The sequence below is a fragment of the Phalacrocorax aristotelis genome, chromosome 1, assembly GCF_949628215.1.
Source record: "Phalacrocorax aristotelis chromosome 1, bGulAri2.1, whole genome shotgun sequence".
In the NCBI taxonomy this organism is placed as follows: Eukaryota; Metazoa; Chordata; class Aves; order Suliformes; family Phalacrocoracidae; genus Phalacrocorax; species Phalacrocorax aristotelis.
The window spans coordinates 121,088,054-121,113,924 of NC_134276.1; the positions used below are offsets into that span (position 1 = coordinate 121,088,054).

The 25,871-nt window shown below is 42.0% G+C and overlaps 1 protein-coding gene across 1 annotated transcript; it reads right to left on the minus strand.

Moving 5' to 3' along the window:
• Positions 1–1,734: 1,734 nt before the first annotated feature.
• On the minus strand, positions 1,735–25,401 carry PLCXD2 (phosphatidylinositol specific phospholipase C X domain containing 2). Its single transcript, XM_075103940.1, has 4 exons — positions 25,124–25,401; positions 11,530–11,990; positions 10,159–10,400; positions 1,735–7,438 (listed from the first exon to the last, which is right to left on the minus strand). The coding sequence occupies exons 1-4, from the start codon at positions 25,254–25,256 to the stop codon at positions 7,276–7,278; spliced, it is 999 nt and encodes a 332-aa protein (XP_074960041.1). The 5' UTR covers positions 25,257–25,401; the 3' UTR covers positions 1,735–7,275.
• Between the last annotated feature and the right edge of the window lie 470 nt (positions 25,402–25,871).

Sequence of the window (25,871 nt, forward strand, 5' to 3'; positions counted from 1 at the left end):
ATACCTCATTAAAGGTATCTACTTTGTGCATATATGTGCACATATATGCACGTGTGCCTTTGTGCAGCGTTGCCGAAAGGCACACAGACTGAAAAAGAGATCTATTAAACCCTCCAGGGAAGCAATATGACGAAATCATGCTTACTCTTGTGCCCAAGGTTCCTCTAAGGCATATGATTCCTGGCCTGGGAAAACAGTATTTGGACAAGGTGGGGGAAAAAGTAACACTGCTACTACAAGCTATTTAACCACCAATTTAAAAAAAAAAAGCCAAACACACACACACTGGCAGCATATGCCATTCACATTAGCCATATGCTGCATTGGTATATATTCTATAAAAACTAGTGGCACACTCCCTGCCTACAGAACATTTCAGACAGACTAATGAAGCCACTGGCTAGCTATGTATGAGTCACCATTAATCTACTCTAGCTTGCTGTGCTGGTTGTGGCTGGGGTAGGGTTAATTCTCTTCATAGCCGCTAGTGTGGGGCTATGGTTTGGATTTGTGCTGAAAACTGTGTTGATGACACCCAGGGATCTTTTTGCTGCTGCTGAGCAGCCCTTACACAGAGCCAAGGCCTTTTCTGCCTCTCACCCCACCCCACCCCACCCGCGAGCAGGCTGGGGCTGCACCAGGAGTTGGGAGGGGGCACAGCCAGGACAGCTGACCCCAACTGACCACAGGGATATCCCACACCATATGACATCATGCTCAGCATATACAGCTGGGGAACAAGGAAGGCGGGGGACATTCGGAGTAATGGCGTTTGTCTTCCCAAGTAACCGTTACGCATGATGGAGCCCTGCTTTCCTGGGGATGGCTGAGCACCTGCCTGCCCATGGGGAGTAGGGAATGAATTCCTTGTTTTGCTTTGCTTGTGTGCACAGCTTTTGCTGTTCCTTATTAAACTGTTTTTATCTCAACCCAGTTTCCTCACTTTTACCATTTCAATCCTCTCTGCCATCCCACTGCAGGGGGGAGTGAGCAAGTAGCTGGGTGGTGCTGAGTTGTCAGCTGGGGTTAAACCATGACACCTGTAAATACTTACCTCAAGGTTTGAGACTACAGGTAGGGACAGCAGTGATTAGGCTCTGAACTCCCAGCTCTACCTTTAGGATTTACAAAAATAAATCTACAAACACAGCACCCATCAGTTACCAGTGTCTGAAAACACAAGGGAATTGGGGTTATCCGTTCTCCCTGCCCCTGATACTCCCAAATTCAAGACAGGCAAGGTGAAAGTAACCCAAAAGAAGGGTTTCACTGATCTCACTGGGTTACAAGCATCCAACATTAGCCCAGGCTCTGGGAGTTATCACTATTTTGTTTCTTGATGAAGTGTTACCCCAGCGCTTCATCACCTGCATTACAGCCATACAGGCTGCACAAAGATCATTCAGCTGGATCTGTCCATTAGCAGGCTTTTATCCCAGTGTTCAAGCAGAGAGGCAACTGTGCATGCATGCGAGTCCAAGCCTACAGTTTTCCAATCACATTACACTACTCTTTCCGCAGAGAGGTTCTCAGTGTATCTTAAAAATAAGCATGTTGTTGAGGTCTGACTACCCAGGGGACACAAGTGCAGCAAGATGTGGCACCTCAACAAACAGCCTTCAATGACACCACTCTGCATCAGAAAAGTAACTGAGCTCAACTGATGTTAATTGACTCACAATGTAGTCATCATGTATCAGAACTATCAGCAGTACAAAGCATGCAGAGAAGATGGTTAGCTCAAGTTGTGCTTTTATTTTCAGGATTAAAAACCCCAATGATTTAGATGCAGAGTAAAGCAGAAACAAACAGATGTCAACCTCAGTTTATCTGCAATTCCAATGAGGCATCCTGGTTTCACAAAACTGAACTGGACACATGGATAAAGCACAAAGTGCCAGAGAAAGGAGAGAAACTGCACAAAATGTAAATAGAGAATAGGTAACTCCTCTTCACCTGTATTCACTCTGCCCCCTTCCATGGTATAAATAGCACAAATAAGAAAATCCAACTGAAAAATACATTTGACATTCAGCAAATTCAAAGAACCATCAGAATTAATTTTATACAGGATGTACTGATCTATACTTTTTTCAGAGAATACATTGCTGTTCAATTTAAGTGAGATACCCAAGTTACCACAGGTCTAACAAAGGCTAAGAGAAGTACTGTTTCAATGAACAACACACAATACATAAATATTCAGGAATATAAATTAGATTCAAACAGTTCTAAAGCTGACATTCCTATTCCAGTCCCTACAATTAAAAGGTACAGCTTGTTTACTTGGTAAGACTTGTAGAAAAACAACAACACTTACAGAAGTACACATATTTCTTCAACATGATAGATATATTGAGTCAGTGGGACTGATTTTTTTAAATACATAGAGACTAATTTAACAACCTAAACCAAACAGCTAATAGGACTACCACTGGAAGGTGTCAATGTAAGGAAGTCACTACACTCTTACCACAGTTAGCCCAACATACATGTCCTGAGCATAAAATTTATTTGCTCTTCACTGTATGCTCTGGCTTTTCTACCTAACTGTCGAGCCAAAAACCAAAGGTGGAACAGGAATTTGTCAGACACAGAAAAACAAAAAACATCTTCGACTGCTAAAACAACTACATCTTGGCCTGATCTGAATTTCTAATGAAGTTTTGCATCAGTTCTGTTCTTCACATTAGACAAGTTCTCTGTGCTTAATAAACCACTGAAAATTTGCCTGACGTTTTGTACTGAACAGTGGTCCTCTGACTGAAGAATTTGCTTATCAGGGATGGGTAACAATATGCTCAAGTCTAGATGCAAGTCTTATTAAAACTACATATAGACTCTGTATTAAATATTTTATATTCAAGTAAACCTCAAGTCACACATGGTCTGTCAGACTTCTGTGGGTAACCCCATTTTAAAATCATAACAGCCATGCCCTCTGTTTATCTACAGAAGTCCTAAACCTTCATCTGCTAGATGATACAACAATGAACTCTGACACCTGAGACAGGTACGCAAAGAAAATATTTCCAAAGGCTTAGCCAGATGAGAACAATAGATAAGCATCTCGGCAGGTGCCCTACTTCTCTGAGCCAAAACTCCTGCTCAAAAGTGCTTCTTCAGCTTTACAGCGCAGGTGCTTTCTGAACTGCAACATATTAACTCGGTACCAACACAGCAAAGACCAGCGTGTGTCAGGAGCAAAAATACTATTTTCACTTTATTCTTTTCTTCTCCAGTCTGTTTAGCAGAACGGTGGCCTTTTTGCAAGCAGCATTTGTGCTCTGAGACTCCCAGTCTGACACCTCTCACTGACCACAGCACCCCTGAAACTTGCCTGAAACTGCCTCCAGTGGGATCCTCTCCATCACAGCAAAGCACCTGCAAGTTGGAATCCCTTCAGTTCTTGAGATAAAGTTGGACAGCAGATATCTGCCTTTTGTTCTCAAAAATTCAACATTACAACTCTCAGCTCCACAGTTGTTGAATATATTTAAGACAGTAGTTCCCAAATAAGGAGCTGAGCAATTGATAGTCTGCAATATCTACTAAAAACTCATTTGTTTTCACCTACAAGCGTACAGTAAGATGCTAAACGCTCATATATGCTTCCTAATAACCTTCTCCCTGCTGCTCCCCATCAGGGATACATGCAGAGGTCTCCTGTGCCACAGAGGCGTGCCCTTGAATCACACATGGCAGCAATCAGTGCCAGGAGAACAGGCATACCACCAACTTGCTGGGCATTCAGTGATTGCCCATTAGGAAGAGAAATGACAGTCATAACACAACATGTAAGTAACCTGAATCTGTAATAATGAACCATACAACTAATTATTCGACAATATGCAATTCAAGTAAGTGTTTTGCCTCAAGCAGCTACTGGTTTCCTGGCTTTTCCTTTCCCAGCACCTACAGAATGGTCAAGTCCTCCGAACAATTCTTCCAGGGGAGTTTCCCACCTAAACTGTTTAAAAGTGAACCCTATTGCTTGTGGAAGATAAAAGCAAGATGATCACTGTATTCAACAGATGCAGGTCTACATCAACAGCAAGGAACCCCCAGCCTTCTCCTGCATTCATGCCAACCTTCATTTTCCTCAAGCTCATATGTACGTGACCTTGCAGGCTGTTAGTTGCTCCATGCTCTACCCGGCTGCAGCCTGCTCAGAGGCCAGAGTCTCAGCCGAGCTTCTCAGTACAATCTGCAGCCACTGTAACTCACCTGCCAGACCTGCTCCATCCTGCTGCCTGAAACTTGGCAAAACGCCGCCACGCCTTTGATGCGGGCACGGGATGCAAACTACTGCCCTACTTCCTTGATCCTCCCTTCCTGCCTGGCTCACCTTTTTACTTTTATAATGCCGGAAAATAGAGTCCCCAGCCCAAAGTCCAAGTCCAGATGAGCTCTGTTTTGCAAAGCGTGAGGGAATGCTGGATAGGCTGTAGTGCTGTGTCAGACAGATAAGCCTATTATACAGGTAGTTTTGTTACAAGCTATAATGTGTAACAAAAGAGAGGTAGTTCACATTGCTTAGGACAGTTTAGGACTACCCTAAAACCAATTCTAAACATCAGCATTAACATTGCCCAGAGGATCCACAGGAGATACAATTGCCTGCACAGGGTATCTGCCAATTGCCCAACTCACTACTGCGACTGCCAGGTTCCTCACATAGAGACGTAACATCAAGCGCTGTTCTGAAATGATACACAAGTCTCTTCAGACAGGCCAAAACTTAAAGAAGTGGTCCGGTCCGCTCCCCCCCCCCCAACTTCATCATTAATCTTAAAGTTATTTTCTATTTCTTCTCCCTCTGCTAACACCCTTAACACCTAGCATGCCTTCGTACTATTTTGAGAGGAAAGAGCTAACAGCAAATATGTTAGAAAAACTTCTGAGTTTGTAGTTAAAAATATCTAGTCAAAGCCCTGAGTTACAACCATCACATCCCTATTCAAATAAATGCAACAGAAGGATAACAGTCATTACTGTGCATGCACAATGTAAGTACTGCTTAAGCCTGATAATCTCTTGAGGTAGATATATACAGTACAAAATATATTAAGAGTCAAATGCAAACATCATACTCACTTCATCTTCTCCCTTTGTCCTCCAGTTCTGCAGGAAACATTGCAAACATCATTTCTGCCTCATCAGCATTCAAACCAAGTTCTTCTGAGTTCTGAGCTCTAAGGCAATTTGCAGCTAAAAGACCACTGAAGCCGAACCCATACATTTAACACTATCATCAAGTGTCAGCTGGGCTATGAGAAAAGTAGGTAAACACAAAATTCAACTAAGGAAAATCCAGGTATTTTAAATAACTTATCAAACAAAATAGTGCTGTTTGAAACTGTTGGAACCTGTTTTATCAACAAGAAAAAAAAATACCAAAAATAAGAAAAACCTTCTGCTGGGGTTTTCAAATGCAGTTTTGAACTGGAAAATAGAGCTTTAGTTCCCAAAAACTGATTTTCATTACTTCCCCCATCACTGAAACACAAGAGGAAAGGAGAAAGACAGCTTTAGACAGACACCCTCCCCACCCCCAATTCCCTTAGCAAAAAGGATTCAGTTAAATGAAATTCAAGGAACTCTAATGAAAACCATACAACAAACAGATAAACCAGATTACAGTCTGCTCAGAACCCGGCCAAGGTTCACATGGAAGGTTTGCAAACCTTTATCTAAACTTGTCCTGAGTTCAGAGTTTGTGACAAGCAAGCAAAGAGGTTTTGGATTTTTCTGGGCTGTCAGACTATGATGGCAGATACAGAATATGATAACAAAATAAATAAAACTGAAGATTCACTTTTCTTTTGGATAAAATATCTATAAAGATGATCCATTCTATTATAAATAGTCTAGAGATTAATACAAATTCATCATCACTGAATAATTAGTGCACCAACAGTTGCTTCAGGAAGACGATTGAGCAGAGAAGTATCTGCTAATCAGTCACTTTTGTCTTTTTTAAAAAAAAAAAAAGATAAATCAGACTGTAGGACTGCTATCAGCTAGCCAGTTAAGTGCTTGTAAGTACTAGCATGTGATCACATTGGCTCAAGCACATATGGTCACGTTATCTTGTGAATCAACACAGAAATGATTATGACTACAGAAAGAAGCAGCACTGACACCTGCCTGTGCCTGTGTGACTATTGCTTACTTTGTCACGAGCAGGCACAGGCTGGGGAAATACCTCCTCCATAGCTGTGGCTCCCTGACTACAAGCACAACTTTTGGGCCTGGTTTCAGAATTCACTGTCACATTGCAAGTCAGAGATTCAATACTTGGGTTTTGAGCAGTCCCTGTCAGCTCCAGTTCTCTGAATACCAAGCAAATTCCCACACAGCCCACCTCCTTCCAGAGAAAGGCTGCCCGAGAGAGAGGCTCTCCTCAAAGAAAGCTCAATGGATGGAAAAAGTGACCAGCGACCAGAAGAGGAATGTTGCACTGTGGCTTCTCAAATGTCTCAACACGAGTTCAGACTTATGAGTTAATCATCATCATAATTTGAAGACTGAAATATTCTCCAAATTAATGCCAAAAGCAGCACACAAACGTGGTTGCAATAAATGTGTTAAAGTAAAACAAAAAGGTCCAGGAGTAGAGTTCGGAGTCTGAAGAGGCAGAGCTTCCCAAGCTCTTCGACCCAAAGGACAGTTTGGATATTCCACACAGTGTAACAGCTTCCCCCTGAACAGCAGCAACATTGTTTCTTCAATTAAGTCAGAGGTAGTATCTGAAACAGCATAATGAATACAGCAGCAGCCTCCAGCTGAGCCCAGCTATGACTGAGCTGGTCCAAGAACAATACCATCTCAGCCAGCCTGGTCACTAAGGTCACTAAGCCAGCCTGCTGCTAAGGGATCAGCAGCAATCCTTGGTTTGAGCCCTGGTGTTGAGAAATACGCAGCATGGGTACACAAGGGGACGGTGAGTCCAGTCACCAGGGAGACGTGCACCATAATCGGGTACATCTGCTCTGGAGGCCAGCCTCTTGTTGGCAGGCAGACACCACGGCTGGACTGCGGCAGATGTGTGCGTAACTTAGTCAAACATGTAGCCAGACACACAGCAGCACTCAGACAGCACTTTCTGTTCCACACATCACTGGGAGAAGGGACCTGCCTCTGATGTTTAACCATGTTTCCTCTAGAATTTTTTTTAAATAAACAGAGATTACAACATGTTTCACTTAATAAATAAAACATAATAGCATAGTTCAAAGACGTCCACTGAAGAGCACAAGTGGGACACAGCAGTCAGGACTTAATCGCAGATTCATCTTCTTCTAAAAGGAGGTTGTTTAATGCAATAACTGTAGCAGCAAAGTCAACCAGCTCCACAAAGTCTGATGTAATTATGTTAACACCCATTACACCTGGCTTCTGTGCTTTTACCCAGTTCAGAATCATGGGCAGGTTCCTAAAGAAATTGAAATAAAGAAAATTAAACATTTTAGAAGAGAACCTTCTCTATACATACTCTATTTCAAATACAACATGCCATTTACAAGTTATATTATCTCACATTTGTGATCAGGTTTTGACTTCCACCCAAAAAAGCAACTGGCTGATCAGAAGAGTGCTTAATATAGCATGCTGTCATGAGCTATCAAATAGGAATACTGGTCAGTCACGAGTCCAAACTACCACGCATACAAAATAACATTTGTGAACTCTACATTCACCAAGCAGACTGTACCTTCAGGATTTAATGCTGCACTACACTTTCCTCCTGGTTTGTTCTTATCCAAGTACCTGTTGAACTGAAAGCTTAATTTCACAGTAGACTTCAGTGTAGCACAAAGCAAGGCTTTACCTGGCCCAAGACATCCCCCTGCCCACCTCTGCGTTAGGGTGGGCAGGAAAAGTTGTTGGGGGCAGCACATTGCATTTCTACCAAACTCCTTTCAGCCTCCAGACCCACCCAGAGCAACAGGATCAGGGAAACCAAACCCAGGTTCCAGGCCTCAGCTCTATAAGAGCTGAGCATCCCACCGCACATCACTGTAACCAGAGAAGGGTAAGCTGTGTCAGGAATTGAGTTAAATGGAGTTAGAAGTTCTACAGTGGGGAGAAATTTCAAGTTATTTCTTGGACAAAGTACAAGGCAGGAGTCTGCACAAGGTGTTTTGCACTTTAACATGCAAACACCAGGGTTTTCAGTACAGTTAGAGACAAACGACTAAATACATTAGAATTATTCAAACTAGTGCCATAATATACATTAGAATTATTCAAACTAGTGCCATAATATACATACAAAATTACATGAGAAGATGGTAGGCAAGTGAATTAGCAAATGTGATGAGGAAGAAAAACAAAAACCCCCTAAAAACATCCCACAGCTCTTGTTCCAGAAAACAAAAAAAAAATCTTGAGAACTTGAGTGAAGGCATAATTACTGTCCTTGTCAAGGGACACAGACTTCAGCCAGTTAAGTGTGAATGTTTCACATTTCTCCTTTAGCAAGAGCTCAAGAACACTTAAATATTCTTGAGGGCAAAATTTCCATATGAGAAGGCAGACATCTACACAGAACTGCAAAGGCAGATTTACACATGCAAATCCGCTAGCATGTATAAATGTATATGAGCAATCATGCTTTAGCAAACAGCAGCATCTATTTTAAATTTTCACAGTTTACTTTCAAACAAGTGGCAAGGATGGGGCTGAGGGAAAGGGATGGAGCAAGGGCAGGCTTCCAGCCTACCAGTGGCTTGCAGCACGGATCTGTGCCAGGAGACAAAACTGCTCGCCCATTCCATGAAACTAGATGATCCTTTACTAGTTTAAAAATAGAAATTCAGTACAATCTTTCCTTTAAATCACAAGGCAACAGTATATTTAATATACAGTACGCAGACATAAGTTATATCCATGCTTTCTGTTAAATATCCCCACTGAGCATATACATTTAAATTTGTGTAACTTGTGACAGCAGTCTTAAAGCACCATCTAGTGTCTAACACTGACTGCACAGATGTGGACAAAGTGCGACCCAGAGTGGACACCTGAATATATTGTGACAAACGTCACTTGGATTTAATTATCTTCTGCTAGATTAATGTCTGTAAACAGGAAGGAGACAGAACTCCATGGTCTATACCTCACCTGGAATTTCCTTACTTCTATCAACAACTTGTTACTGCAAAAGTACAACACTTGCCATTTTTAGAAAGGCTTTTTAAGAAGCTAAGTTATTTGACTTTGACTTCAAAATAATAATACTTCTAAAGTGACCAATGATTGTCCCAAAGGGAGCATGAACTGGCTGTTGAAGGTGCATGTTTATCTCACTGCTTAATATTAAGCTTAGTTGCTGATCAAATTAGACCAATGGACCACCTATACAAGTGTTAATTTAGGACTTAATAGCATTACGGCAAGATAAACTGTAGTGACATCAAAACAGGCAATATTAAACAGTGAGCCAGGAGACCAGATCCCACCTGGACTGTTACCGTTCCAGCAATTTTTAGCCAACAAGGTGATAATGCCATAAAATAAAGTCACATGGAACCTATCCTGGTCATGCTGTTAATGTTATTAAAAATCGCTGGCACTCTGCACTACTCAAAGCAAAACTGTCTTCTTATGATCTTACTCATGGGCGAATTAATTGTACAAGTCAGTGGTATAAAAAAAGTCAAATTATTAATCTAATTTTTGCTGAAAAACCCCAAGATAAAATACTGCCCCACGTCATACACATCTGGCCACTACTCAAATCAGACAGATTGTACAGACATGCAAAACTGAGCCCACAAACAGGCAGTCTCCCTCTGTGGCACAAGTGTTTTTTCCACCTAAATTCAAGTTCAGCCAATTTGGAATGAATTACTGGTTTGAAACAACAGGTCCAGCCCATGCTTTATGAGGTCACATCATATTCAGAAAGAGCTCCAATTACCAGAGAGCACACTTAGAGAATTATTGAAAATAATAAAGTAACAGGATATCTGTGTAACTATTTTTTAAAGACTGCAAATGTGTCTCGTGAGCAATAGTAATGATGAAAACATGCAGTTTTGCTTCAAGTTTTACTTCTAAGCAAACATTTCATAGTTTCTTGCTTACTCAGTGCCTCTTCTAATGTGAAACGTAGTAAGTAAAGAACTAAGATCTAAGAGAAGTCCTTACCTATGAACAAGTGTGTTCTTCAGACCACGAATTAGATGCCGTGCAATAGTTTTCACTCGAGGAGTGAGAATTGCCTGAGAAACATGAAAAGTCCCATAACGACTTCGTTCTTCAAGAGTGGTCTCCAGGAACTGTAACAGTTTGTGCACATTGGTTGTGTTAGCCCATGGTGCTGGCATTTTATTCCCTGGCCACAGGAAGGGGTACTCCTGATACAAAGGGTAGTGGTAGAATATGAGAACCTAACAGAACGAAGAAGGAGAAAAAACAAACCAATATCAGAACTATGTTATTTATATTTAAACAGGATGTTGCATTGGTTTATGCTTATACAGTACTGTTCCAGCTAGCACAGCAGTGAAAAGAGGACCAAACAAAAAGAAGCTGCTCCTGAGTCGTGAGTGTCAGTAAATTTGTTGGACTGTTGCCAACAAAGGAGATAAAGATCATTTTGGTTAGCTATGAGGACAGGATTGCTTCAGGCTTTAAGGGTCAACAGTTTAAACTGAAAAAGTTGCTGGGAGTATACTGAAATGTCATTCAAAGACTTCAGCTTAAAAGCATTTCAAAGCACTGTCAGACTATTACATCTGTACTTGAAGTTAAGGATTTTAGCAGCGTTGCCATCTTCTCCATAACTCCTATTAAGCGCAAAAGTGTACTGGGCTGACTGGCATAACAGCATTCCACTTGTGAGATGCTAAAGTCAGTCTTGCTGTTAGCAAAGTCTTCTCTAAATCAGAAGTCAGCTATTTTATGCTTTGTAAGGTGGTTCTCTGTAAGAGGACAGCACAAAGATGCAACGCTTCCTTACACCCAAACTCAAATGATTCATTTTGGAACCTAGCACTGACAGAATCTGTTGAGAGGAATTCCTCAAAACCTCACGTATTTTATGGTTTAAGAATTATGTGCCATTGCTGAAACCCTTTTCCCAGTTTGTGTGTATGCACAGGAGCTGTTACCATAGGGAAGAGGCATTTAATCTTGCCACTATAGATCTGGATGGCTGCAAAGGAGCTACGAAATTCTGCACCATACCTTAGTCATGTTAAAGCTTATATGCTTCACACTGGCCAAAAAGATGACAGTTCATCAAATCCCCACCAGCACAAGGCCCCAAGGATACTATCATTTAACAAACACGCTTGGGAGCAGGACACAGCCTAGCCACGCCATGGATGGAAAGGCTACACAGCTGCACATAAACAGAGGGAAACATGCACACTACATAAAGGAGGCCCTAGCAGGCTTTAAATTGACCCTCAGCAGCATCATTGGTCCAATACCACTGAGTGGGAACCACATCCAGCTTCTCTATTTACATCTTAACCTTTCGGATTTGAAAAACATTACACATCCTTTCCCTACCTGGTGTTTCCTCTCCCACATGTATTGTAATGTCACATATTCTACACATTCAACAGAACAAAGTTTGGATTCAAATGCTGAGTGGATCCTGTTGATCAAGAAGTAGTGATGGCTGTCATCCATGGCATAGAAGTGATTGAAATCCAAGAAGATTACTTCCTTGGGATGCTGCTCAAGAAAGGTGTTAATCTCCATCAGCCCATCCCATACTTTGATGCCAAACAAGCCGTGTATGAAGTAAATCTCTTGTCCTATTTCCCCAGGTTTGGAAGATACACGAAGATCAAAGTAGCGGATCCCACCTTCCAACTGCTCTTTGAAAGTCAGATTTTGAGTCACTGACCATTTCTTCATGATCTTTTTAACCAAAGAAATTCTGGCCAAACGTTTGATGGCTGTGGCTTGGTCTGGTCCCACAGGAGATTTCTCATCAACCCAGTAGCTGAAGGAATCATGTGACCCTAGAAAAAAGCCAATATTTAATCTTAGAAAATGGACTCCCCCAAAATGCACATACCCAGGTGCCCTGTAAACTGAAAGAAGTCCTACGTGCATGGCAAGTTCACACTTGAGCGTAACTCTGCTGTAAGTCTTTCAGACTATCCTTTACACCTTAATTTTCCCTAACTGTACAACAAGAGCTTTGCTTAAGGTTCTCAGTTTGAACTGTTTTCTTGTGTGAACTCTCAATTTCAATGCACTCTGAAAATCATGACTATAAGACAGACAGACATCAGTGGTAAAGGGAAGCTTCCTTCTAACTGCGAATCACTTACAAACTATCACTCTACCTGCAGAGCTTTCCAGAGCCCGGTACATCACCAATTTGAAATGAGACTCCAGCTTCACTGAAAGAACCTGAGGCTTTATTTTCATTCTACCTGGTAAATCTAACCGTGACCTAATACACCAAAGTTCTTGGAAGAGACACCTTTATTCATGTGATGGACAGAAGGATCTGTACACACATGTGCCTTACCAGCATATCTCACTTTAGCCTCAAGATAGTAAATAAATGATTAGTATCTATAGTTTGAACAGTGGGCAACGACTGGGTGAACTTAAAGGTGAAACAACTGAGTACACCACCAATTACTGTGTGGTTAGATACTGAGCTCACATTAAAAAAGTTCATGAACATGTCTTACCTGGCAGTGCCTTTGAGTGACCACAGGTATGGTGAATATAAAATTCACCAAAAAAGACAACCAACAATCAAACTCACCAGTCCCTACAAAAATAATGTGTGTGGCAAAGCTCCTGTAACAGAACCCATACCTTGGCAGAGAAACTGGGTCTTCAGTATAAAATTCGTGCTTACTAGGAAAAACCCTCCAACTGAAAATTCAGCAGTAAATGGAAACAAACCAGAAATAACATAACTCCTCCAAAATAACAGCTTCAGAATCAATAGAATACCCCGAGCTTAGCCAAGTCAGTAACAGAACAAAGAGTAATAGGGCAGTGTACCTCAGTTTACACTGTAGCAGAGCAGCATAAAGCGAAGATGGACAGAAGCTGTTCTACCACAGACTGAGATTTACCAGGGATTTCGAACCATTGACACCAGGCACCAGCATTCCGGCCAAGAAGCTGCAGCTGCTCCAGGCATGACTTCCCGGTGAAGGCCCTGTCAGGAAAAACACTACAGGAGCTCTAACAGGCCTGCTTCCCTTTCTTCTTCTTCAGGACAGCAGATGACAGGTTCCCTATTGAGCCAAACCCCACCTGCTCCCTGCACATCCACTTTTTGGAAGTACAGGGAAAAAATCTTCACCCCCAGTCACCATTTTCAGCTGTCTCAGGGATAAAGCTGCCAGCATCTCCATTTTCCCTTCCTGCACACCCCAGGTTTCCTGTCTCTGCTTCTGGGACTATACTTTTCTATTTCCTCCTCTACCTCAGTCTGCAATCCTGTTAAAAAATCCTAATTTCTCATTTCCAATTTTAAGACAACATTTGAGGCATCCACAACCTCCTTTACCCAAACTTTTTATTTGCGTACCAGTGCCCATTTGAAGACTGATGCATTTCCTGTGATGCAAGGTCAGAGCTATAACAAGATTATGATCTCAACTGGATTATCTTGTCAGGACATTTTAATCCAGATGGAGGTACAGACTGTGCGCAAACCAAACATCAGCTCACAACCTTAAATGCCCTTTCTGTGTGAATTTCAACAGGTTCAAAAGTACTGAAAAGACACCGTGAAGGTTAGTTTTCAGGCTTTACAAGTGAACACTAAAGACTAATTCTGATCAACTAGTCATGAATTTTTCAGTCTTTGTAAAAACATGCCTCTTCTGTGGCTTTCCATTCAGTCTTCTAGAATCAAGTGACAAGTAACAAAAAAGCTGTTTTTAAAAGATGTCACCTTAAGAAGTTATTTAGTACCTGTTAGAGTAAACTACATCAAAGAGTAGCTGTCAGTTTGAGTGACACATGGATTTTTTTCCCAACCTCCAAATGTGTAACCCCAAACAAAATACAGGATCAAACATCAAACATTTCAGAAGAAGCCATATAAGGCCTGGCTCATACTGCAAGCTGCAACTTACAGATGTTTGAGTTTCATACACTACCCCATACAGCAGAATGAACCTTTCAAGCTTCTACAATATTTGGAAAGGAGACTTCAATTGCACTTGTCTTCTGCTTCTGAGTCACTTTGCACAGAGTAGTCATGGGGGTTTTTGTTCTTTGTGTGGATGTTGGTGGCTTTCGCTTTTTCTTTTTAAAGTTCTCAGTTCCATCCATTTTAATTTCTTTATTTAGGTCACTGTACTAAATTGTTGAACATGCTAGAATAAGCTCATAAGAAACAATTTCTTTTCATTTTAACTAAGACTGTGTGCAGCCTCTAGAGAGCTGTCTACAGAAGTCACTTACACCATTATACTCCTCAGTGTCACTGATAAATCTGACTTACAAAGGAATGACAGCTTTATTGGCAACAAATATATTGTCAATTCAGAGCTGTCTAAGCAGATCCGAGTTAAGAAACAGCTTGTCTTCCGAAGTCCGATTACATGCTTTACAGCTACAAAAGCCTTTCCTTTTGCAGATTGCTGCATAAAAGGCACATTTCAGGATAGAAAGACCAAATTTCTCCTTGCACTATCACAAACAAAATTCTGTTTTTAGCTCTAGAAAGCAACGAGAAAGAAAACAAGCCACAAGCACATTGCAACTTCTTCAATGCATACTTTAAGAACTACGCTCATTAACAAGGCAACTGTTTAAGAAACTGAACTACGTGTGACATGCTTCTATAGTTACAGAAGATCCTTAAAACTCTGCCCTCCCTCGGGCTCTGCTTAAAAGCCTAGGAAATCAGATTTGTCATTTACAATGAAGTCAACATGTATACCTAGATATAACTAAGTAGAACATGAGCTGGAGCATCTGAAAAACAAGCTGCTCTTTTCATAGTTGGTAGAAGACCACTTCCTAAGGAGGACAGGGGAGCATCATCAATACTGACGCTGGAAAAACACAGCAGAATTATATTTTCAGTGATCATTCATAGAAGGCCAGACACCAACTGGGAGAAATACCCAGGCCAAACCTGGACCCAGAATATTTTTACTCCAGAGAGAAAGAAAAGCAACAGCACTGGATACTTGTTGGGCTGAGAGGTAAGATCTAGGTGAGGATCCACATCATCCACCAGGCCCTTCTTTAATTTAAGATCACTGTGTTATGTTACCAGCTCAGCCACTGGCTTTTAATATAGCTTAGCTGTGATGTTAAGCTACACGCTAAGCTGATCACATCACGTCGTCAGTAATCCCTGTTCTCCTTCACTCTACCCCTAAACTCCATCAAAGGCCTAGCCATTCTGTAGCCATGGCATGAGCCAGGCTGGTTGCTGATGCAGCATGATTTCTTTTGAAAAAGTATAATCTAAATCAAACCTGTACAGTTTCAAAGACAAAAGCCTATACCACACAGTCTACATGAGGCAGACCAGCCCAGTCTTATTAGCCACTCTAACACAGACAATCACACTGCCAATGAAGATCTAACATAAGGATGCCTTAAGACACTCACTCAGATGCTGTAACCTTCATTGTATAGTAACAGTCCCAGGGCTGGCAGAACTGAGGAAGGATCACAAAACTCATAGTAGCACACAGAGAAGAGTCCTTTCCATGTATAAGAAATCCTCTATGGTCTGTGTTGCCCCCCTACCCAAATGGTGTGCATCTCTCCAAATTATACTGACTACTTGCTCAGGAAAGTTCAAAAAACCCATCTCAGGAAGTCTTGTCAGCAAAACATTTCAGATGACACCTGACATCTTAAAAATACATAACACCCTGTATTGATTCAATAAATCCATTCCTTAAGCTTGTTGACTGTGAACAGAGCAACTAACAAACCCAGGTATTTATAACTTCCATTTTACAGAGTGAGAAATCAAAAGGCACAGAAAAGTCAGAAAACCTAAGTCTTCATTGTCCTTTAGGTGAACAGAGGCCAGAATCCCAGTCCAAACTCCCTCAAGGGCATGTTCTTGCACATGCAGCACACTTCTTGAGTCACTACACTAGAACAGATGATTAGCATTCAGATTGCAAACCTTACTGAGCTGCTCCAGTAACACGGCATCAATCCGGTACCCAGCCCTTCCTGAAACCAAGCTAGGCACAGGAAATAAAACAAAGAGATGACGACTTCCCAATTGCTTCCAATAGGCCAAAGATGCATAGCATGAAGCAGCAAGCATTAAATTTAGGCACGAAAGTCTGCACATTCAAAGAAAAATAAAACTGGGGGACTGGTAATCAGCTGGCAGCTCTTATAGTGTAAGAGACAATGGCTACTCTATTTTGGTTTCATTTCTTTCATCTGACAAAGATTGGAAGCGTCAAGGAAAAGAGTCACATGCCATCAGATGCCCCAATATTTAACTATCAAAGGTTGTGATATGGTTAGAACAGCATTAAAGTAGTATCTTCCAGACATCATATTGTTAAAATGATGAATAGGCCTCTTAATTTTATCCCAGCAAGTGCAACTGTGGATTAATTTTTATTCATACCTTTAAATCCCTTTTTATTCTCCTTACACTAATTTCTCAAATTAATTGTATATTAAATAGATCACTTCTCAATTCAATTTGTATGTTAAATAGACTGTATTTCACTGTTCAGGGTGACTTTTTTGTTGAAGCCTTTGTGCTAATTGTTAGAAAGCAGCCTTTTATCATCACATCTGCAGCAAAGTCTAACTTTCCAGTGTGTCTATTTGTCATGCTACTTAGTCACAGATAGTAAAATGAACCCATGGTGTAGCTCAAACAAATGACACTAATCAACATAAAGTTATTAAGCCTTGAATTTCAACAATTACTGGCTATATTGCTTTGTATTATCTCTTGTTTCTGCATCACTACTTTCTCCATACACAGTTGCAGCACAGGGAAAGGAATCGGCATCACCTCACCAATGCCAGTGTCCTTTCACAAGCTTGAAAATTTACCTTTAAGGGTTGTTAGAAATATGAATACATGGCAAAGTACAGAGATCTTCCAATATAGAACATACTTGTGCACTGCCAATTACATGAAAACAAGACAAGAACTCCAAGACACTTTCTGCAAAAATCTGTCTAACCAAGAAACAAGACTGAAAGCAGAAAAGCAGAAAGGCAGGAGCATGAATTATCAGTAAGTTTAACGAAATCAGACAAATTTGTTTTGATCTTCACATTAATGGAATATTAACAGGATGATGAAAATACAAGAAAACCTTTCTGTCATGTTAAACATTTGTAAGAAGCAAAGTCAACACACTGTACCAACCCACTAAAAGCATTAAAGGGTCATCTATGGACAAAGAGTCACCCTAGCTGTAGCAATGCCAAACTTGTTAGAGCAAGCTTTGCTCACTACACAAAGTACGTTCCCCATACATTACAAAACACCACACGTGACATAGCACAGCGAGCATTACATAGCAAAGACATCTAGAAGCACAGTAATCAAGTTCCAGAAACACAGGATGCAAGGGCTAGCAAGGTAAGTATGTCCCACAAATGTTCTTCTAAACCAGGTGTCCTGTGTTTGCCAGAACTGAGGGAAAAATGGGATAAATAAAAGTGCCTCACAAAGCCCAGAAGGCCTCAGGATTCAGGTCATTAACAATCCAGATTTCCTAATCAAAAGATTAAAATCTTACAAGCTCTTCACTAATGAAAAGCAAATCGAATGGTTCATGTTGACTTGCCCAGCAAAAGGAGGCAGGAATAACAAACATCCTTTGATAATTATCTAAACCTATTGAAATGAAAATTTATATTTTAACAGAATCCTAAAAGAATCCTCTAGTTATTCTTAGAGCAGTCTCATTAGGGAGGACAAAGCCTAGTACACACCAAATCCTCTTAGGAAAACTTCTCCCTATGAAAGATTTACCCTGAATTCCCCCCACTGCCCCTTTCAGGGCGGAAAGACAGACTGAGGGGAAATAAGATGTCTACAAATGGAGAAAAGGACTGTTAAAACTGTCTTGGTCACAATATCATATGGTAGTTTGCTTTTCTTTCCAGCCAGGTGAAATCCATTTGGCACTGCTCAGAGTTATTGGCATTAAGGTATTTTGGGATGAAGCAACAACCTCCCATTCATCAGTCGCCTCAGCTGTCCGCATGGGAAAGCACAAAGTGGCAGTATTTCTCTACCATTTCAAAGCCTTAATGGATCCACCTGCTCTGAAAAGAAAAAAATCAGTTTAGAGTCCTATATTCCTCTTTTGTGGCCACTCAGAAATGTGTGGACCAAGAGCCTTCTCAGAAGAGAATGAGCCCTCGGGAAAATTTTTCTTGGTTTCATTATACAGTACTTTTCCCTCTTTTTACATCTTTTCTGGAAGAGCAGGCAAACTGGAACTTTCACACAATAGAGAAGGACAGCAACAAATATTAGTATCAACATTACGACTTGTTTTCTCTGAAGTAAAACTTTGCCATGTTCTGCACTCATTTACCAGGCAGTGAAATCACTCTCTAGGGTACACAGATTTTAATAAAAAAAGGAAGAAAGTTTTCCTGATTAAAAAAAAAAATTAAGATCTTCATATAATGTGGTAAGAAAACTCTGCAGCATTTCCAGAACAAGTCAGTTTTGGCTAAAGAAATAACAGTAGTGCTTTAAAAAGGAGAAACCCGAAGATCTGAGGCTGGCTTTTCAGTGGAACTCCTGCCTAGACCCAGTACAGTTATTTCACTATCTACCATACCAGTTCCTCACATAGGGATGTATAAAGGGAATACTTTGTTATTTGGGACAACTTCCATTAGATGTTCTCATCAGTGTAGTGGTGCAGATTGTTTAATAGCCCCTCCCTAACAAGAGTTGAGATTGGCTGCTACAATGAAGTAGATGAACAAGGTAATCAAGTTACTTGTCCTTTCAGGAAGAGTTCATTCCACAAATTCTGCATTTACGAATCATAGAATGATTTAGGTTGGAAAAGACCTTTAAGATCATCAAATCCAACTATAAACGTAATACTGTCAAGTCCACCAAATCATATCAACATCACCATACCTATGCAGATATTTTCTTCTAATGGTTATTCCCTCACTGATTGGTAGATGCCAATTAAATTGTGATGGAAAATAAAGCTTGGTGAATCAGAACATTAACCTCACATATTTCTTCCCTTTGAGTTTTAACCCAACAGATGGCTAGTTTAGCTGATTCAATGATCCTTTTAATTAGGACTCCAAAGGAGTACTGTTTGGAAGGAGGATGCAGTTTCAAACTCACCACTGCTTGTCCCCTCAGGAGCCATGCCCATAGCACACACCGGCCCATGAACAAAGAAACAAGAAAACTGCAGCATTATGAAGTTCAGCAGCTTGCCTCAGGGTCATGCAGGCAGAGAGAAGAAAATCAAATCTAATAACCTCCTAGTGGCCAGTTCGTAACTGGACAGGGCTGCTGCTTCTTTTAAGAACCATTTGAGTTCTGCTGGCCAACTAAAAGGCAAGCTGCTCACAGGGCTTTTGGTGAAGAGTTGCACTGTTGGGACAGCAGAGCTGGCCAGAGCCAGTGGGTGGGGAGATGAACAGAAGATCCCCAGGGCCCCACCAGCTCCAGGCATTCCCCCACATGCCTAACACATGAGCACAGCAAGCACCCAGCAGCCACCCAACAGCAGCTTGTCATCACAGGAAACACACCCCTCCATGCCCTGTATCCCCCCTTTAGGCTTAACTACAGGCTCATCTGGTAGGGCTGCTCCTCATTAAGGATGCCTGCTAGCTGTATTTGTAGAGCTTTGTTTTCCAGGGCTGTTCATTTTGTAGGGCTTTGATCATTTAGATCAAAACCATTAGGTCTCTGCCTCAGGCTTTTGGGGTGCTCTTCTTGGCAGAGGGCAAAAGCAGTGGCATGTTATAGCACCAAAAGCTTCAGCTACAGTCATACTGACACTACCATGTAAAAACTATGGGAAGTTATTAAATTAATAGTTAGAAAGTTAATTAAAAAAGTGTATGCATTGTAGGGCGGAATCAAACACCTTGACAAGTGCTGTAGTTTGAAGCAGAAGACCAACATTTACTATTTTTGAAGGCCAGGGGCCCATCTCTTCTCAGAGATCAGTGAAAAACAAAGATATTTCAACAACTATTTCAGCTCTCCAATGTAGCCTTATTTTAGCCAAATTTGAACCAAGATTATTTTCTTTGTTAAGAAGAATTGCTTCTGGAACTGTAAAACTGAGCTCTTCCATCAGCTTTAGCCATCTATAACCCAGCATCCTATAGCCAGCTCTCCACCAATTGTCCAGCCCAATACAGGCAGGAGTAGCACCATGTCGCAACTGCTCTGCGTTGCTTAGAAATGAGATCCTGGCTATCCTTTCACATACCTTCAGAGGACAACCTATTACATAAGAAGATGACAGAAAGGGCTCTGTGCATCACCAGAAGCCATGACTGAAGAGCTGCCCTACCCCTCCCCAGAGATGCAGGCTGCCCTGCCTGCACGCTCCATGCCAGCAGGACACCCTGCATAGCTGACAAAAACATCTTGGGCTTCAAATCAGATTCAAACGTACAAAATTTGACCTACAACACAGAAATTTATATTTCAAGATTAAAAAGAACACTTACAATCTAGGACATGAACATTGGTGTTAAATGACTGTTTTTAATATCACATTTCGAAATGCCAAACTAAAACATTTTGTTTTCCAAATTTTCTGTTTTTCAGCTCTTTTCTAAAGACTCAATTCAAAATCAGCTTAGTTCAGATTGAAATTAATTTGTTCCTAACTAAGCTTAATTCTTTCCTCAATGGCAGGTTCATTAAAGCTATGTGAAAGAAAATATAGTCCCCTGTGTTTCCTAAATACGGCCATCCTACCTCATCTTTCTTGCTTACATCTGCAACACTGACATACCAGGTTAACCACCATGCTCCTGCACCCATCCTGGGGTTTGTCTGAACACAGAGTTGCTTTGGGAAGCTTTTCTCACAGGAACAGAACCACTCCTCCAGGAAAATCCTCCCGAAACCATTACCATCAACAGAGAGCGTTCCATCATGTTAGCTTGCTGAACGCACTCATTTACACTTGTAGGACCAAACAAGCAAACAAGAGGTAAATGGGAATCCTGGGTTTTCAAGTGATGGGAGTTGGAAGGAATGGAGGACAGAAGGCCAGGGACAGAAGAGGCATTTGACTAGCTTACCTGTGTTATAAAATGGCACCCACAACTATTCTAGGTGCTGCTGCAAGAAGGAGCTTGCTTACCCTCCCCTATACCAGTAGATCCTTACTTAAATATTCATAAATTTATTCTAGAAGATAAGAAAATCAGCACTGCTAAAAAACGTCACAACTGACTATCCCAACCAAAATGGGTGACCAATCCAGGAATATGGTTTGATCAAAAATAGCAAGTATGCCTATATGTTATGTTATGTTTCTTAATTATTCAAAAATGGAATAACCCAGGCAGGATTAAGTAAATGCCTTATTACCAAGACCCAATGGAAAACAGAACTGCCTACTCTTCTGCTCATCACATTCATCCAACACCTTGAAGGCTGGACTAATAAAACGCTCTATAAGCAAGCACTGATAGGAAGCAGTTAACATCTGCTAGATTGCTGTCTCAACACAACTGGCACAAGCTTATCATAATCTCAGAAAGTAGATCTAATTGAATCAGCTGTCCTAATACCAGTATTCATGTAAAAGCTCAGTGAAACTCAAAAGTGGTGCTATACCTTCAGAAGCAGAGACCTCTCAGACTCTAGCACCTAGTAATTGCAAGACTGCAAAAATTACTTAGAAAGTCGTCAAAAAAAAACATTACAAATTGGATGTGCCACAGTGCCATGAATTATCAGTATACAAGCGACAAAAAGGTTAGGCTCCTCCAGCAAATTCATTATATAGCAAATTTACTTTGAAAGCAGACCAGTGACAGTATTGCATCTTTTTCTCATGTTCCATTCCTCAGGGGGAGGAAAAAACCCAACAGATGCAGATTAAGAGATGGCCAAAGAAAGTAGTAAGTGTCACAGTTGTACACAAGTTCATAAAATTGTTTAAAGTAAAACAGCTGGAGATTAAACATATACTATAATATATATTACCCTGCCAAAGGTCATGCTCACCATCAAAATGTTTAAGAGTTCATTTTTAAGCCCACATTCAAAGAGGATTAGTCTGGAGGATAATTAAGAGAGAACCCTCTAGTGTTTCACACAAGGTCACCACTTGTTGAAGGTGGTTAATTTTGTTAACTATGTTCTATGCATGTGAGCTGATGACATTATAGTTACTTGATATTTTGCTATTTCTCATTGCAAAAGGTTCCTTCTCTCATGACATCACACATGAAAGCTCATCTCCTTTCCTTGGACGAGATTACGCTGTTTTAGAATTTAGTCTAGAATTTTTCCAATAGAAAAAAACAGAAAAGCCTGAACTCTGGAACTGATTGCACCTAACCCTTAGAGGATGACCCCAAATTTTTCAGATCCTCTCTGTTTTGAGTGCAGAGTTATATCAGCATGTGAACACCGAACTGGATACCTCATGAAACACCTGTCAAACATTCTTTGTTACCCTTCAGTTCTAAATCTCTCTGTCCTCAGGTAGAATGTTTCACACATTTAATACCTCAGGGAATCATAGATGAGTGTATGTTAAAAAGGACCCCCCCCAAGATCACAGTTGCCTTTTAATGCCAGCAAAAGAAGCAGCACTACAAGCACAACTGTTTGCAACAGATAAAAAAGTAGAACGCTATTCAGGCATCCTTACCTTCATAGAAGAGGGTTAAGACTTTCCCACTTACAATACCATATAATTAATTACATCTAAGCAGTTTCTCTTCTGTGTATACTATCAGACCAACATTTTGTCCCTTTTCCTTTTTTTTTTTTAAAAAAAGTAGAATCTTATTCTCCACATCTGTATTTCTCCAAAGTGCAACTTAGGTCAGAAAATCAAAACCAACCAACAAACAACAGTTTCAGGTTTTTGAATGTTGACTTTATTTAAAGTTAAAGTTTTAGGTTTCAACTGCTCCAGCACTTTCACTAGAGTTACATCTCTGCTCCTACCCACAAATAGTGGCTGGGAGGGAAGGAGGGGAAAACAGACAACCCAAGTAACAGCTGAGTCAATCATTCTAGCAGCAAAACCCAATGCACGTGGAGATGGACAAAAGCAGGCCACACCTGTCACATGCACATACAGGTATTAAGCATGGACAAAAATACTTCTCAACTGAGCTGCAGCCTACCTTTCAAGTCTTGTTTGAAGATATCATTGGCCTTCACTGCTATTCAGCACATATAAACAAATGCCTCAACTACAACCTGTTTTGTACAATCCATTCTTTGCACACTGCTAGTAACACCACCTTCTCTCCCAAAAAGTTTGCTTTGTCAAGCACCACACCAACAATCCACTTCAGCAAAACAATAATTGGACTAAAATAAAAAAAAATTAAATTCCCAAAATGTCTTTTCTGACCACACCAATTCTGACCACAAATAAACATACACTGCAACAATTTTCAAAAAATACTCATATTAAAAGCACCGTGGCATTACTGAAAAAACTCATTTCCTTGGTTCCTCTGCTACAAACATCATGCAAGCGATGGACAGTGGCAAAGCACCTAACAATCTACATTATAATGTTCTGCAGAGTTTCACAACCCTTAAATTGCTACAGCAACAAAAACTGCTGACTACGGTTCACTAAAACAGAGAATGTTTTCTTTGCCAGAAGTTTCAAAATCTGCAGCTGCTTGTATTTTATATGAATATTGAACTGCCTTTCTGTTCCCCTTCCTTGTTCAAATGAACAGGGTTACATAAAGTGATTTTGCTACTCTCGGTGGGTGGTGGTGGTAAGGGTGTTACTTTTGATTAAAAGAAGGCATTTCAACTGTTCTACTTCAGGCAATAGAGGAGCGAGTGCTGTGTTACTCCAAAGAAGGTGTGTAGCCCTCTACATGCTTCAAATGTCCTTTGGTTATCGCTGCTGGCACAAAAAAAAGAAATTACTCTGTTTCTAGGGAAGTATCTCCACATGTTCTCTATATAACATGTACCCAAAAGGTTTTGACAAGCTAAGGCACTACTGTGAAAGTGAAGCCTGTACTGCTAATAACCAGGGTCTAACATCCAGCATCAGAATGAGCTGCTAGAGTAGCTGCCCCTAAAATCTTCCCTATTGACATCTACAAGCAACACTACATTTTTTTTTTTTTTTTTGCCACTTACAGATGGAAATTCAGCCTCACTCCCAAGTAACTTCAGTGTCATCTGTCATCTTCCTCATTTGGAGTTTATCTATCCATAAAGCAGAAGCAATGACACTTATCCTTGCCAATTTATTGGCCTAGAAACTCTGCACAGGAACTAGGAGTTAGTTACTCGAAGCTGACTGGAAAGGGAGAAAAATTTCTAACTACTTACAGTATTTTAGTCTCATTAGCATAACATCATGCAGTGGGATATTTCATAACCATGCTCTACTCTTTTTTTCCCCTCTGACAAGCCATACATAGGTTCTGCTATGAAAGACATTTCCCTCTGATAAGCCTCCCGTTGTTAAGGTCAACATAAACAAACTTTCCTCCCTATCTGCTTTTAGCCGTGCTTAAACAACGTGCGAAACCTTTAAGAGGCCCTCCAGAGATCACAGCTACCTTTTTTTAAAGCCAGTGAAAACAAGCAGGTCAACAGGTTAGCGACTCGCCCCTCTATTTACAGAAGATTAGGCTCTCCTTCCCCTCCTGCGAGGGACCGGGCCCAGGCCAGCCCTTATTCACGGCCGGGCGCTCAACCCGGCCAGGCTCTGACGCCTGACTACGAGGCTTCCCCCACGTCTGCCACAGCTCAAGCCAACACCCCACCTCCGGCTTCCAAGCACGGCCGAACCCCTCAGGGCCAGGCCTAGGGCGGCAGGGCCCGCCCCAGCAAGGCCCAGCCCAACCGCCTGAGAGCGCTTTGCGAAGGAGGGACGAGGACAGGACGGGACCACCCGCATCCCCAGGGGCCGCCCCGGCACCCAAACCGCCCCTCCTCGCCCCGGGGCCCTACCCGGGATGGCCAGGTTGGAGAGCGGGTAGGAGCGCAGCGCCGCCGGCAGCGAGCCCATCCAGTCCGCCTTGCTCTCCGCCATGGCCCCCGCGGCCCGCCGCCCATCCTCTCTCCCCGCCGGCGGAGGCCTCATCGCCGGCCCGGGGAGCGGAACCGAACCGGGCCCGGCCGACCTGAGCCGAGCCGAACCCAGCCCAGCCCAGCCCAGCCCAGCCCAGCCCAGCCCAGCGGGGCCGGGACCAGCCGAGCGGGGCCAGGACCAGGAACGGTAGCGGCTACCCGCCCCTCCCCTTATGTAACAGGTGCGGCGCGGTGCCGTCACAGCGGCCCGACGGCCAGCCATTGGCTGCCCGCTGTTCGCCCCGCCCCCGCCCCGCCCCGCCGGGCCGCTGCGGGGTGTCCCCGGGGCCGGGCCGCCGGAGCCGCGGGCGCCGGTCGCAGTTCCCCGGGCTGAGGGGCCTGGGAAGCAGCGGGGCGTGCCGCCGCTCCGGGAGGAGGGCCTGCAAAGCCCTCTCGGGAGAGCGGCTGGCAGGCGCGGAGCCGGCAGGGCCGGAAGGCACGCGGGAAGAAAGGAACGGACTTTTGCTTTTCCCGTCAATAACCTGCTTTGCATACACACGGCAATATTTTGAGCTATCATACGGAATTATAAGCAAAGCACAACCAACTTTGCATTTCAGGCTTGCTCTCTACTACCCAGTCAGACACGTACATTTTGACACCCGCAGATGCGTGTCCCGATGTCATT

Bases quoted from the DNA above. Each gene is read 5' to 3' on its own strand.
- PLCXD2 (XM_075103940.1), bottom strand. From the start codon at position 25,256: ATGAGGCCTCCGCCGGCGGGGAGAGAGGATGGGCGGCGGGCCGCGGGG. The intron at 11,991-25,123 runs GTAGGGCCCCGG...GCTTTTTTCTAG, and splicing joins CTCCAACCTGGCCATCCCGG to GGTCACATGATTCCTTCAGC. The intron at 7,439-10,158 runs GTAAGGACTTCT...CAATTTCTTTAG, and splicing joins AAGAACACACTTGTTCATAG to GAACCTGCCCATGATTCTGA.